General features: G+C 39.2%; 1 protein-coding gene across 3 annotated transcripts in view; it reads left to right on the top strand.

Moving 5' to 3' along the window:
- Positions 1–15753, top strand: part of TMC1 (transmembrane channel like 1) — a 238850-nt gene that overhangs the window by 178912 nt on the left and 44185 nt on the right. For all 3 annotated transcript variants that reach the window (XM_032290922.1, XM_032290923.1, XM_032290921.1), the window contains exon 9: positions 6153–6295. In XM_032290922.1, the coding sequence (XP_032146813.1) occupies positions 6153–6295 (143 nt within the window). The remainder of the gene's footprint in view (positions 1–6152; positions 6296–15753) is intronic.

Here is a 15753-nt window from a genome sequence, read left to right as displayed (position 1 = left end):
CAAATGGAACTACTTTCTGTAGAAGGCAGAGAGTAAAAATGTAGTGTAGCATAGTGACAAAAACTAGGCATGAGATTCCTACAAACCTGGATTTGAATCCTGCCACTTACTGCCTATGACATATTAGACAATCATCCTGAACCTTTTAGTTGCCATGTATAAACTAGCAGTATTAATACCTACCTACCAGGCTTGTCTAAAACATACATGAGATTATATGTGTAAAGTATTAGCACAGTCCATCTACACATGGTAGATGTTTAATACATGCTGCTTTAAATGCCTATTCAGGATACTTAGCTCATGAAAATGCCCATTTGTTGGAGGGACAAAGAAACAGAGGGATGGGACTTGTATCCATAGCAAGAAAGTGGAAGTGGGGCAGCAGCCATGTCCCCTGTTTAGGCAGGAGGCAGGGGGTTGAGAGTGCCAATACGAGGATGGAAGGATGGACACACAAAGGAACTGTTTTCTTCACAGCTGCTTGAAAGGATGAGGTCACTGTCTACAGTCCTTAACACAACATGATTCCCTCTACTGAAAATTAGATCTGCCTAGGCTCAGCTCAGTTTCCTCTTTGTAATCTACACTATCCCTGTTAAGAACCATAGAACATCTGTTTTATGTCTCTGGATCTGGGTTGGAGCAAAAGGAAAAGAAAAAAAAAACTCAGAGATGAGCAGTGCATTAGGCAGAAACCTAATGGATCTGGCTGGAGAGGAGGAGTGTGACCACGTGCTGGTCTCAGCACGCAGCCCATAAGGGCTGGGAGGCTGCTGTTCTTGTGACATTAGTTGAGGTTTGTTCTGGGCGTAATTAGCCTTTTCACTTCTTGTTCCGCTCCTGTGTTGTGTCCTACTCTATGAAATGTTGAGCACTAGTCCTTGTCTTTCATCCACACTTGAAACCTTCGTTTATGCTAAGGTTCATGCTAACCAGCAACAACTCAGAGAAAAGTAAAAATACACCCAGATTTCACTATTGTGATGTCACTTCCCCTCACATACGCTCAGCAGATTTGCTTCAAAAATTATATCTTCTTTTCCTACCAGTTTTACCTCATACATTCTGGCAGCTATTAAAAATTAAAAAGAGTTACTAAGAGTGAAGAAGTTCATTGGCCATCCTGGGCATAGAGTGTTTCATGCTGAACATTTATTTATAATTATGTGAAACACCAAAGGGGTGCAGTTCTAATATAATTTCAGGCAACAAATACTTTTATAAAGGAGAACATTTTGGGGACCTCTATAATCCTGTCTCCTGATCCATCTATGTATATTAGGCAAATAGTAAGTTCTCAATAAATGTTAGTTAGAAAAGTAAATGCATAAATCGAGTCCTGGTAATCATAATAAAAACATTCTTTCTTGTGGAAATGTGTTGGTGATTATAGATTAGACCAGCTGCAGCATTCAAACAGAAATTAGAGTCTTAATGGACAATACACCAGCATGGAACCCCAGAGTTGGACAGAAATTTTCTGTGCTCATTGGAAACTTGGCTCTGACTCTGGTTTCTCTGTCACAGATTTTGGGGTGGGAGAGTGCTCTCACAGGGAAAGCAGCATGAGCTGACATGGAAAATGAATAGAACCTTGGCTGGGCTAGGAGTCATTGCTATTTTAGTCACTTCCAGATATCTGCTGCTATAGTTTTAAGGGGCAGGGAAAGATGAGTGGAGGGTGGCATGCCACTGGGTAGAAGATGAGGTGCGTTCTCCTTTGAAGCCTCTCAAGTTGTATTTAAAGCCACTCCTCAATATGGTACAAAGATAGATTGGATAAAGCCTTTAAAAACTGTGCTCTTCTATTCACAATAGCGAAGACTTGGAACCAACCCAAATATCCATCAATGACAGACTGGATAAAGAAAATGTGGCACATATATACCATGGAATACTATCCCTGTCAGGGGGTCGGGGACTAAGGGAGGGATAGCATTAGGAGAAATACCTAATGTAGATGACAGGTTGATGGGCACAGGAAACCACCATGGACATGTGTACCACCTGTGTATCAAACCTGCACCTTCTGCACGTGTATCCCAGAACTTAAAGTATAATAATAATTTTAAAAATTAATTAATTAAAATATAAAAACTGTTCTGTTTAATAATATTAATTCATTTACAGACTTGTTTGCATATATGTCAAATAGGCAAACTGCAGGAAACTTTGTGAACTAATCATGACTCTGCCTGCCCCCAGCCAGAAAAATAAAACAAAACCAAATCAGAGCTATTCTTGGGCTTTGGCTGTGATCTAGTATTTATGAAATGCCAGCCATTGAACATATGTTGAATGGTACATGTGCCAGATGAGCTGGCTGCCCCCAGAAGCTATTGTGCTAACCTAACAAGCTCACCAGATGCTTGTTATATACCTACTTTCTCCTTTTATGTTATTTTTGGTGTGTCTTTTAATCCCAATATTATCATTATGAATTAGATGAAAGATACCAGGTGGAGGTGACCCCCTCTGAAATATTCTCAAAAGGGATGTCTGGGGTTCTTTTCAAGAGGCTCTGGCACCACCAGGGACCAGTCTAGAGGTATAGACCAAAGTCTGTGCTGGGTTCATAGAGTTTCTTGTTTTTTTCTTTCACCGAGAAGGTATGGCACTAGCATGATATAACTCTTGCTAGATAAAGAAAGCATGGGAGAAGCTGTATAGTACAGTGGTTAAGCATATAGAATTTAAATTAGACTCAGTTCAAGTTCAAACACTGTCACTCATTAGTTATGTGAACTTGGACAAATTACTTAACCTCTCTAAGGCTCAGTTTCTTCATCTATAAAATAGATATTGTGATAGTAGCTATTGAATTTTTGTGTGTGCAGGAGAGGGGAAAATTATGGTAAATAATAATTCCTCTCTTGTTCAAGAAGATTGTGAACTAATCAGAAATATAACAAAGGGTAAGACCAGTGGAGGTCAACATGCCGCCTTTATTGTTGTTAAAGCTGACATTAAAGAATGTAGTGTCTTTATGGACAAGGAAACTTCACAGCCAGACCTCTCTGCCAGGACAGGCCTCTCCTTGCAGGGGCAGAGCACAGCATGTGCCCTCTCAAGAGAAGGAAGAAATGTCCACATTTTTCCATCCATGCTCTACTGCCAAATCAGTCTCTTTTTCCCTAGGCTAGAGTGAGGGTGGCTGGGAGCATTACATTAATGAGTCTTCACATGGAAGGAAACATTAAGAGTGAGGGATATGATCACCCTAGTAGCAGCACCTTCATAGTGTTCTCCTGAGGATTCTGTGAGATAAAATAAAGTATTTGGCAAGTGCTAAATGTTAACAAAATGTATACAGTAATGTTATATATCATGGAAACCATTATCACTGAGTGTCAGGCCTGTGGCAAAGAAATAGGGCAATGAAAAACAGAGACATTTGGAAAATGATGTGTTGTCCCATCAGGGGTAAATAAACAGTTCAGGATATAACCTTTAAACCAGTCAAGAGACCAAGTGTCTATACTTAGCACGCTCTATTGTCACCCTGGGACAGAGGAACCAACAAGAAAGTTTAAGACACGATAGAAGGAGATTGGATTTAACACACATGAGAAGAAGCAGAGATCTTAACTAGAAGAATGTGAAACAAGAAGATGTCATGCAACTGGGAGCTGGAAAATCCTGCCAAGCACATTCTCCTGGGTTGAAGCTTTCCAGGTCTTGGGGAGTTGGTCAATCCATGTCTTGTCTTAGACATGAGATTTGCTCACCGGCTCCCTCTGCTTGAGGTTTCTACTAGTTGCTTTTTTGTGTGTGCAGGAGAGGGGAAAATTATGGTAAATAATAATTCTTCCCTTGTTCAAGAAGATTGTGAACTAATTAGAAATATAACAAAGGGTAAGACCAGTGGAGGTCAACATGCCACCTTTATTATTGTTTAATAATAAATATGCCGCCAGATATTTTGGGTTGCCTCCTAGTCAAGGTTCTCCAGATAAATATAACCAGTAGAAATTATGTATACACACACACATACACACACAATTTATTATATAAATCTAGTATTTATATAATAAATTTATATAAATACTAGATTTATATAATAAATTTATATTTATCACTATTTTATTATTACTTAAATTTATTATATAAATCTTGATAAGATATGTAATTTTTTTTTTTTTTTTTGATACAGGGTCTCACTCTGTCACCCAGGCTGGAGTGCAGTGGTTTGATCTCAGCTCACTGCAACCTCCATCTCCTGAGTTCAAGCTTGGGATTCTCCTGCCTTAGCCTTCCAAGTAGCTGGGACTGCAGGAGTGAACCACCACACCTGGCTAATTTTTGTATTTTTGGTAGAGCTAGAGTTTTGCCATGTTGGCCAGGCTGGTCCTGAACTCCTGATCTCAAGTGATCCTCCCGCCTCGGCTCCCAAAGTGTTGGGATTACAGGCATGAGCCACTGCACCTGGCCAATATATGTAATTTATAAGTTAATATAAATAATAGATTTATTACATATATAAGAAGAGACTCATTTTGAGGAATTGGCTCACACAATCATGGAGTCTGAGAAATCTTCTAATCTGCCATGTGCAAGCTGGAGACCCAGAGAAGCCAGTGCTGTAATTCAGCCTGAATCCAAAGGGCTGAGAACCAGGGGAGCCAATGGTATGAATCCCACTCTGAGGGCAGGAGGATATGAGATGAGATGTCCCAAGCAGTGAGAGAGGCAGGAGAAAAGGGAGCAAATCCCTCCTTCTTCCTTTTGTTCTTCCTCTTTTTGTCCTCAGTGGATCAAATTATGTCCCACCATGTCAGGGAGGGCAATCTACTTTACTGAGTCCACCTATTTAACTACCCATCTTATCTAGGACACCCTCCCAGACACACCCAGAACCAGTGTTTGATCTGGACACCCTATGGCCCACTCAAGTTGACACATACAATTAAACATCACAAGTTGGATTATTTTTTTCTTAAACTGAAAAATGCAGATAAAGCTCAGAACTTTGGTATTTACCAATGATTCATTTCATGCAGTCCCAAGTTAAGCACACAAGCTCCTCTGAGATTATTTGGAGATTTTATTTTGTTCTAGTTCTTACAGAGTACATTATTTAAAAATAAATTTGCCCCAAATTTTGAAAGCAGTTTTTTCAGATCTCCATTGGCTTCTGATTTGAGTTAGGCATGATCTTTGTTTAAGGCAGTTTTCTAATTTTCTCTTAATTCTTCCTTTAGGAATTAGCATCCACAACATTTCTTCTTTCTTTTCCACACCTCCACTCTCCCTTAGTTCTCTTCCCTTCTTCAGTTGCGGGTGTCAAAGTCCTGGGGTTGGCATAAATGACGTTAAAGGAAACCAATTGGGTTTTCTAAGATTCAGCGTTGACTCCCCTGATCTCCAGAGGAATCCCCACATTGACAAGTTACTGTCTTCTCATTTCACAAAACATAGTTATTGTTAGAGAGAAGAAGTAAGTGAGGAGCTGGGAGTGGATAGCTGTAGTGATACAGCAAGAATTCTTCAATGCTGAGAGTAAAAAACAGTGGATGTGAAGAAGAAAAAAGGTGCATATTATGAAGGAAGCAGCATCAGAATATGCCAATGTAATGCACAGGTAAACATGCTTGTTATAGGGGAATGCTATAATGGTCTTGGTGAAGGTAAAGTTGTGCAGATGAGTTCCAATGTCATCTCAACCACTCCTTTATTTTGTAAAGCGAGAGCTGAGACAACCTCTGTGGTTTAAGAAGAACTGATCTAATTACAGTCAGGTGATTGGGAATGGAAATCTGCCACAGCACTTTGAGGAAGAATTTGTCAGATCCCCATCCCCCAATATTAAGCAAGCTCTTAAAATCGTAAATCTAATGATACTACGAAGTATGTTTTGATATTTAAATCAAAGGACATTTCACGGTAATGGCTCCACAGCTGAGCAAGCCCATATTTGCTGAAAAATTTTATCTATTTAGAAGTCACTGGATTTCAGATAAACCAAAAAGCTGCCATTCAACATGGCAGCTGAAACAATCACTTTATGGAATAAAACAATAGGGCTCATGTTAGAGCTGTGACCCAGGTTTGAAAATTAATGTCATTTTGTTATTCCTCTTAAGAGCTGATCTTTTCCTTTGAGTTGCTCTTCACAGCTTCTGCTAAGTGGCTTTGTTGTTGGATTTCAGGGTTTGGCGCAATATTCCGTGCTCTTTTATGGCTATTATGACAATAAACGAACGATTGGATGGATGAATTTCAGGTTGCCGCTCTCCTATTTTCTAGTGGGGATTATGTGCATTGGATACAGCTTTCTGGTTGTCCTCAAAGCGTAAGTTTCATTTGTCTTTTGGGAAGCAAATAATGATTCCTGGAATCAAATGGAGGGATTAATTTGGGGATTGGATATAATTTTGTTGCTATTTTATGTCTAAAGGAAACAGAGTCTATAAGAGATGAAATATAGTTTTAATACCAACAGTAATGTTAGACTATTACATCTTCTAAAGAATTGAACATAAACACAGGCCTTGAGTCATCTCATGGGGTCAGACCAATGCTTACATGCCTATCTTATGTTTAAACATAATTTTCAAATGTGCATTTTTGTACTTGAAGGTGTGAATTAATGTTGCCAGCAAGACAGGGAAACAGCTGCTGGCCCCTCTTTTGTATGCAGAGAGGTTTGTAACTTGCAGAATCAGCTCAATAGGCAGAATCTATTGTTCTCTGCTCATTTTTATAAAACCAGAATAATCACCCATCCAAAAAAATTTTAGCTGTGTAAGACAGCAAAAACGAATGGTCCCCAATGAAACTATCACAATCAACTGTATAATCATGGTTTGTCTTGGGAAAGGATTTATTAGAGTATGGGGAGGAATTTCACTAGAGAACTGATATTACTGCAGTTCATTTTTGCCCCTGCCTAAAATATATTTATAATACTCAAAGACTGCAGAAGCCTAGCAGAGTTATTTGGGTTTATATATTTAAAAAATTTCCCATTAGCCAATTTGTTTTTGAACTAGTTTATGAGGAGAGTTGAAACATCTCAGGTAACGTCTCCATTCTTTTATTTGACTATGCACAGGGTGAATGAGCTTTTTGCCTCATTGTGAAGGGCCCTCCACCTGAAGGTGTTTGAGGGAGAAAGTGCACAGTCACCCTAAGCAGGAACTCTCTGAAGCAGTCTGTGACATACTTTGTGTCCTAAACCTGCCTCGCTTACTGGTTCCTCCAGAGAAAACTGCCATATTTGGTTTTTAAGCTGTTTCAGGACATGAGTACACATTAGTTATTCCTGTTGGATAGATGTAGAAATTAAGGCTAAGCAGAGTTTGAGGATATGACTAAGTTCAAATACTCAGTAACTTGCAGAACTGAGCTTTGAATACTTTCCTTTAATTCCAACACTTAGTTTTTCCAACTTCTGATGTGGATGCATCTATATTGATGATCAATATAGATTGATGTCTCTGTCTTATCCTGGGTAGCCTTTTTATTTTTAAAAATTCTGTATTAAAATAGTTCCTTATCTGTTGTCAAATTCCCTTAGAGTTTTATGGCCTTGATATGGCTCAGGTGACCAAACACTTTGTTAAAAAAAAAAAAAATTAAACCTGTCAAACCCAAGTTCTTGTTCTATATGACTCTTACATATTCCAAGATATATCATGGCCAGCTTCACACATAACATTTCTAAATCAGTGAAACTTTATTTTCTCCCTCCTACTTAGATCATCAGTGTCTTTGTCCATTTCCTTTTTACGTCTTTGGTACTTGTTTACCCAGACAGCTGTGATCTACCTGATACTCTTCCTAAGTGTCTTCCATGTCTCTTGACAGCCTTAATTTCTTAACATTGAAATTGTTTCTTTTGCCTCCTCACATTCCCACCCCCAATTAATTTTTTTCTTTGTCGAAGGAATTTCTCCTTATCTATTTAGTAGAAAGTAGTCAGAGTCCCTCATAGACCCCAATCTAATATTTTACTTCTCAGAGATCTTTTCATTAAAGATCATAATGTTTGATGTTTGTAATGATGAATTTCAGACCTTAGAGAAGGTTATGTAAGGATAAGTGGACCTAGCCTACAGGGCATGATATTCTGGCAAATCCCACAAAACACACGATTATCTCATCTTCTTCAAACTATAGTTGAACTTGTTTCAAAAATGCTTGGAGCAGAAAAGCAATAAGGTACGAAAGACATAAAGTCACCACCTTCCATTTTTTATTACTGCTCTATGACCTGCATCTAGATTATAAACCTCAACATGAAAAACTTCTCTTGTAAGCATGGACTAATAAGGATAGTAGTAGTTCACAATGAATGGCAGCTATTTACAAAGTGAGGCAATATTGTCAAAACCTATCATAATGACAAAGACAGAACTAATAGTAATAGCATAACAAGCATATGTGGCATGCATTTATTATATGTATTCCGCCATGCAAAAAAGCAATTTATGCCATATGTATTTACTTGGTGAGGTTTCTTTCCATATGTATTTACTTGGTGAGGCTTTTTCCAGTGCTAAGTTTACTTATAGAATGACAATTCATGTATTCATTCATTTAATTACTATTTGGGGAGCACCTAGCATGGGTAATCTAAGAGAACTATCCAGTACCTGGGTATTTCATGGCAAGCAAAATAAAGTCCTTGCCCCTGTGCTGCTCAGTTGGGGAAATATTGTAAACAAAGAAATGACCAGTAGTTTTGGCCAATATAGTATAATTTCATATTTTTGTGATCCTCTGCAGTCAAATATTTGCTATACTTTCTTCATGCTCAAGAATTTTAAATAGGTGAGAAGAGCAAAGATGGCTACCAGATACAGCCAGGAAGAGTTTCTCCCACTGAGAAACCAGACTATTAAGAAGATTGGCACACTCCAAGCAGATCATCAGAAGGGAGGCATTGAGAGTGGATGGAGGGAGGATGTAGACTGTGCTGAAGTTGGAGGAAGCTTGAAATGCTAGGCTTAAGAATAAGTTACAGGACTCATTCCTGTCCCCAAGTAGCTCCTGGGGAAGGGAGAGTTAAATAGGTGTGGAGTTGCCCACTCTCATCATGGACCTCCATAATTCTAGCTGCGGGAGACTCCATGACCCCCATGGATATTTGAACTGATAGGGAGAGCTGCTTGAAGAGTTGGCAGGGACAGAACTCCAGACTGTGTGGAGTTCAAAGGATTTGGCAAAGGAAGGACTGTAGTAGAGCACAGCCAAGGACACCCATCCCTGAAGGCTGACCATGCTCCTGTAAACTTTGGCCTTTGTTGACTGTCAGACCTATACAGAGCAAAGCTGTCTTGCCCATGGAATGGGGCCATTCTAGTCTGAGTGCCTCCCTTGTCTGCCAGCCTTTCCTGAGGCTCATACCTGGCTGTGCCCCCTTGCAGCACAGCCTTGGATGCCCAATTGGGACACTTTCTGAAAGCCACCACCATAGCTTCTTTGCTGGCAGACCCCACCCAACTGTTAGAGAGCTTCTGAAGACAAACCTCCACACACACACACACACACCTGCAGCCTTCCCCCACTGCTTTGCCAGCATGCAGCATGGACCCTGCCGCTCTGTTGCCACTGGCATATGAACAGAGACCCCACTGCCACTGTCCCAACAAAGTAGTCTTGCTGGCAACCCTCATTGGAATGTTGTTGTTCACAGACTGGGAATACCTCAGCTCCTTCAGCACCCCAGGTATTTAACCTTGAGGGGCCAGAGAACAAAGCTGTGTGCCTGGTCCTGTATCACCAGGTTACAGCACACAACCCAGGAGGGCTGAGCTGAGGCTGGGTCTCCTGAAATCAGCCAGAAATGAAACCAGTTGACTAGACCCAATTTACATCACAGTCAAACCCTCAAAGGCATCAAAGAATATAAAAGCAAAACGCCCCATCCAAGAATTGCAACTTCAAAGATTAAAGAAACATTAACTCACACAGATGAGAAAGAACCAGCAAGAGAACTGGGGCAACTCAAAATGCCACAGTGTGTTCTCACTTTCAAATGACCGCACGAGCTCCCCAGCAATACTTCTTAATCAGACTGAAATGAATTCAGAATCTAGATGACAATAAAGATTGTTGAGATTTAGTAGGAAGTTAAAACCCAATACAAAGAACCTAAGAATCCAGTAAAACAATACATGAGCTGAAAGACAAAATAATCATTTTAAGAAAGAACCAAGCTGATCTGATACAGCTGAAAAGCCCATTACAGTAATTTCATAATACAGTTGGACGTATCAGCAGCAGAACAGCATAAGCTGAGGAAAAAAATCTCAGAGCTCAAAAATGGTTCTTCAAATTGACTCAGTCAGACAAAACTAAAAAAGAAAGAATAAAAAAGAATGAACAAAGCCCTCAAGAAATTTAGGATTATGAAAAAGACCAAACCTATGACTCACTAACATCCCTGAGAAAGATGGAGAGAGACCAAGCAAGTTGGAGAACATATTTGAGGGCACTGCCTATGAAAATTTCCCCATCCTCACTAGAGAAGTCGACATTCAAATTCAGAGAAGCCCTGCAAAATCCTGTACAAGATGACCATCCCCAGAACATAGCCCTCAGATTCTCCAAGGTCAAAGCAAAATAAAAAAGTATTAAAGGCAGCTAGAGATAAGGGGAGGGCCACCTACAAAAAGAACCCATCACATTAATGGCAGAACTTTCAGCAGAAGCCCTACAAGCTAGAAGAGATTGGGGCCTATATTCAGCATCCTAAAAGAAAAATTTCAACCAAGAATTTCATATCCAGCCAAACTAAGCTTCATAAGCAAAGGAGAAATAAAATCCTTTTCAGATAAGCAAATGCTGAGAGAAGTCATTACTACCACACTTGCCTTACAGAGGTCCTTAAGGAAGAGTTAAACATGGAAATAAAAAACTGTTACCAATCACCATAAAAACACACATAAGTAGATAGACCATTGATACTACACAATCAAGTCCACATAACAACCAACTACCAACATGATGACAGAATCAAATCTTCACATATGAATATTCACCTGAAATGTAAATGAGCTAAATGCCACATTCAAAAGGCACAGAATGGCAAGTTGGATCAAGAAGCAAGACCCAACTGTACGTTGTCTTCAAGGAACCCATCTCACATACAGTGACACCCATAGGCTCAAAATAAAAAGATTGATAAAAATATATCAAGACATAAAGAGATTGATAAAAATTGTTTGAAATAAGAACAGAAAGCTCTTCCCTTTTTTGTTTTCATGTTTGTAGTTTGGAAGAATCAATATTGTTAAAATGGCCATACTGCCTAAAGCACTTTATAGATTCAATGCTATTCCTGTCAAAGTACAAATGATTTCTTTTTTTTACAGAATTAGGAGAAACTATTCTAAAATCCATATGGAACCCAAATACCCTGAATATCCAAAGCTATCACAAGCCAAATTAAAAAAAAAAAAAAAAAAGCTGGAGGCATCCCAATCACAGTACCTGACTTCAGACTATGCTACAAGGCTGCAGTAACTAAAACCACATGACACTCACAGAAAAACAGGCACATAGACTTTATTAGTCAGGGTACTCTAGAGGGACAGAACTAAGAGAATATATGTATATGTGAAAGAAAGATTATTAGGGAGAATTTGCTCACACGATCACAAAGTGAAGTTTCATAGTAGGCCATCTGCAAAGTGAGGAAGGAATAAACCAAGAGTGGCTCAGTTTGAGTCCAAAAGCCTCAATATCAGGGATTCTGACAGTGTAGCCTTCAGTCTGTGGCTGAAGGCCTGAGAATCCCTGGCAAACCACTGGTGTGAGTCCCAGAGTCCAAAGGCTGAAGAACCTGGAGTCTGATGTCCAAGGGCAGGAAGATGGAAGGAAGCATCCAACACAGCAGGAAGATGAAAGCCAGAAGACTCGACAAGCCAGCTTACCTCACCTTCTTCCTCTTTCTTTGTTTTAGCCACTGTGGCAGCTGATTAGCTGGTACACCCCCCTGCCCCCCCGCTACATCGAGGGTGGATCTTCCTCTCCCAGTCCACTGACTCAACTGTCAATCTCTTCTGGCAACACTTTCACAGGTACACCCAGAAACAATATTTACCAGCTATCTAGTCATCCTTCAATCCAATCAAGTTGACATCTAATATTAACTACCACATAGACCAATGGAATAGGTTAAAGAATCTAGAAATAAAGCTGCACACCTACAAGCATCTGATTTTTGATAAAGTTCACAAAAATAAGCAATGCGGAAAGGACTCCATGGGTAATAAATAGCATTGGAATAATTGGATAGCCCTATGCAGAAGTTCAAAGCTAGACTCTTTCCTTTCACCATGTACAAAAATCAACTCAAAGTGGATTAAAGACTTAAATGTAAAATCTAAAACTGTAAATTTTTAGCTTTTAAAACTAATCTATAAAAACCCTTGGGGTCGGGCTTGGTGGCTCATTCCTGTAATTCCAGCACTTTGGGAGGCTGAGGCAGGTGGATCACAAGGTCAAGAGATCAAGACCATCATGGTCAACATGGTGAAACCCCGTCTCTACTAAAAATACAAAAATTAGCTGGGCATGGTGGTACAAGCCTGTAGTCCCAGCTACTCGGGAGGCTGAGGCAGGAGAATTGCTTGAACCCAGGAGGTGGAGATTGCAGTGAGCTGAGATCGCACCATTGCACTCCAGCCTGGGTAACAAGAGCGAAACTCTGTCTTGTAGGGGAAAAAAAACCCTTGAAGAAACCCTAGGAAATTCTATTCTGGATATTGGCCTTGGCAAAGACTTCATTAGGAAGACTCCAAAAGCAATTGCAATAAAAACAAAAATTGATAGGTGGGACCTAATTAAAAAACTTCTGAACAGCAAAATAAATTATCAACAAAGTAAACAGACAACGTACAGAATGGAAGAAAATATTTGCAAACTACGCATCCAAGAAAAGTCTAACATCCATAATTTATAAGGAACTTAAACTAACCAGCAGAAACAAAACAAAAAACCATCAAAATGGGCAAAAGACATGAACAGACACTGCTCTCTCTCTCTCTTTTTTTTTTTTAAATCTATTCTGGGTCACGTTAGCTGAAGGTCAGTATGAGGCCGAACAGACACTTCTCAAAAGAGGACACACACGTGGCCATTAAGCATGTAAATAATTACTCAACATTACTAATCACTAGAGAAATGCAAAGTAAAGCCGCAATGAGATACTATCTCATACCAGTCAGAATGACTGTTATTAGAAAAAAGCAAAAAAAACAGATGCTGTCAAGGCTGTGAAGAAAAGGGAACACTTAGATGCTGTTGGTGAGAATGTAAATTAGTTCAGCTACTGTGGCTGAAATTTTCAGTTTGAAAATTTCTCAAAAAACTTAGAACTATTATTTAACCCAGCAATCCCATTACTGGGTAAATGCCAAAAAATATAAATCATTCTACTATAAAGACACATGTACCCATATGTTTACCACAGCACTATTCAAAACAGCAAAGACATGGCATCAACCTAGATGCCCATCAGTAGTGTACTGGATAAAGTAAATGTAGTATATATACACTATGGAATACTGTGCAGCCATAAAAAGAATGAAATTATGTCTTTGCAGCAACATTGATGAAGCCAGAGGCCATTATCCTAAGTGAATTAATGCAGGAACAGAAAACCAAATACCACATATTCTCATGTATAAATGGGAGCTAACTGTTGAGTACATATGGACATAAAGAAGAGAACAGTAGACACCATGACTAGTGAGGGTGGAGGGTGGGAGCAGGGTGAGGATTGAAAAACTACCTATCGGGTACTACGCTCATCGTCTGAGTGATGAAATAGTCGGTACACCAAACCCCCACGGCATGCAGTTTACCCATGTAAGCAACCTGCACATGCACCCTCTGAACCTAAAATAAAAATTGGAAAGAAAAAAGTAATAATTTAAAAAAATCATTGGGGGGAAATAATTTAAAGTAGTAGTACCCCCTTGTCTTCAGGGGACATGTTCTAAGACCCCCAGTGGATGCCTGAAACTGTGGATAGCAAATTATATTACTGTCAATTGGGACACATTTCTGTTCATGTCTTCTACCCACAAATTTCATGACTTTTCCACCTTAATTAAATTTTAATCACTTAAAATTTAGTTCACTTTTGCAGTTTGAGGTACAACAGCAAGACTACCATTGATTTCTTTTTCCTTCTTCACAATTTCATGGATAGAAGATTCATTCTTTCTATAGATCTTAGCAACCTCAGTGAATGATTTTTTCTTTCCTTATGAGGTCAAAAACTTTTGCTTTTTCACCTAAAGGAAGAACTTTATGTCTTATCTGTGGCATATCTTAATTGCCAGCATCACTGCTCTTGCACTTTGAGACCACTAAGTGAAATAAGAGTTACTTGAACCGAAGCATTGCCTAACTGCAATAGTGAGCCTGAAAACTGAGATGGCTGCTAACAACATGGATACACTTTGTATCCAAAGAATGCATCCACACTGAACAAAGGGAGGATTCACATCTTGGGCAGGGTGAGGTAGGAAGGTGAGAAATTTCATCGCAATACTCAAAACATCACAAAACTTAAAACATGAATTGATTTCTGGAGTTTTCCATTTAATATTTTTGGAACCATGAATTGATCATAAGTAACCAAAACCAAGGAGAAGAGAGAACTAGTTCACATGTTGTTTAGTGTCACTTTTACAGTAATTTTCTTTTTCTTGTGTGGTCTCATCCTGTGGGCTTCTAGAAAACTGTTTTCTACCTGCCTCTCAATCTCCTTCCTCTTCTCAACTTTCATTTTAGCAGAGGCTACATTATAGTGACCCTGTTGGTTTAGGATTTAAAGAGGCATTTATTTGATTTATTAAAAACCTCCACATATACCCATGAAATAACCAAATGACCTCAGGGTATAAATGGAACTGCAAACTTGTGGTCCAAAGCAAGAAATTCAGTATAAAAACCTTAGGCTACAACATATATGCTAAAATTGCCTTTGCCAGCTCCCCTGGCAAAGCAAATGATGTATTGAGATTGTTTCTCACTGAAAATGACAGCAGTCTCAAAAAATGAGCAATTTTCATAAATATGTATATATTTTGCTCTATAGACAAAGAGTAGAGTTTACAGCTATTGGGGCCATATCTCAAAATGTGTTGCAAGCAGGCTTCTCTTCGGCATTCTTCCTTATTCCTTTCAGTATTCCACTTCTTTTCACACCCGTTCCAATGTTAGATCTTCCCAGTCTGCTCATTCAGTTTGGGTTCCCTTCTCAGGGAGGCTGTCTTCAGCTCAAAACTTTGTAAGTGATAAAATTCCATTCAAAATTTATCTGCCAAGTGGCCACTTTTACTTGAAGCCCTGCCCTTGGCTCAATGACAGTGCAAAAATTGGACGGTGGCATATCAATCAAAGAAGTCATTTTCTTCCTAGGTTAAACCATAGGGAATGTCTGCTTTCAACCCATTTTTACCTAAAAAAAAGGCATTTTGTATGGCTTTTCATGCCTCATGGTATCCTAGCTTGAACACTGGAGCAAAGTCAGAAAATCTGAGCCCTTGACCTGTCTCTGTGCTTCACTACTGGATAATGTCCAGAAAATTATTTCATGCCTTTGAGCTTCAGCTTCCTCATCTGTAAAAACGAGAGCAACTATCTTGACTTCTTGCTGAGATTTTTAAAGAGAACAAATGCAAAAACACACATAATCACCCTTTGCAAAGGGTAAACTGGTAGATGGACGAAAGGAATAATGATATCTAGTTGTTTTTCCTTACATGCTAGCCTATTAAAATGCAT

The sequence above is a fragment of the Sapajus apella genome, unplaced genomic scaffold, assembly GCF_009761245.1.
Source record: "Sapajus apella isolate SASKATOON/1434 unplaced genomic scaffold, GSC_monkey_1.0 scaffold24, whole genome shotgun sequence".
Lineage (NCBI taxonomy): Eukaryota > Metazoa > Chordata > Mammalia > Primates > Cebidae > Sapajus > Sapajus apella.
The sequence above is the reverse complement of the archived record's forward strand: the minus strand, read 5'-3'. Positions and strand labels throughout refer to the sequence as shown.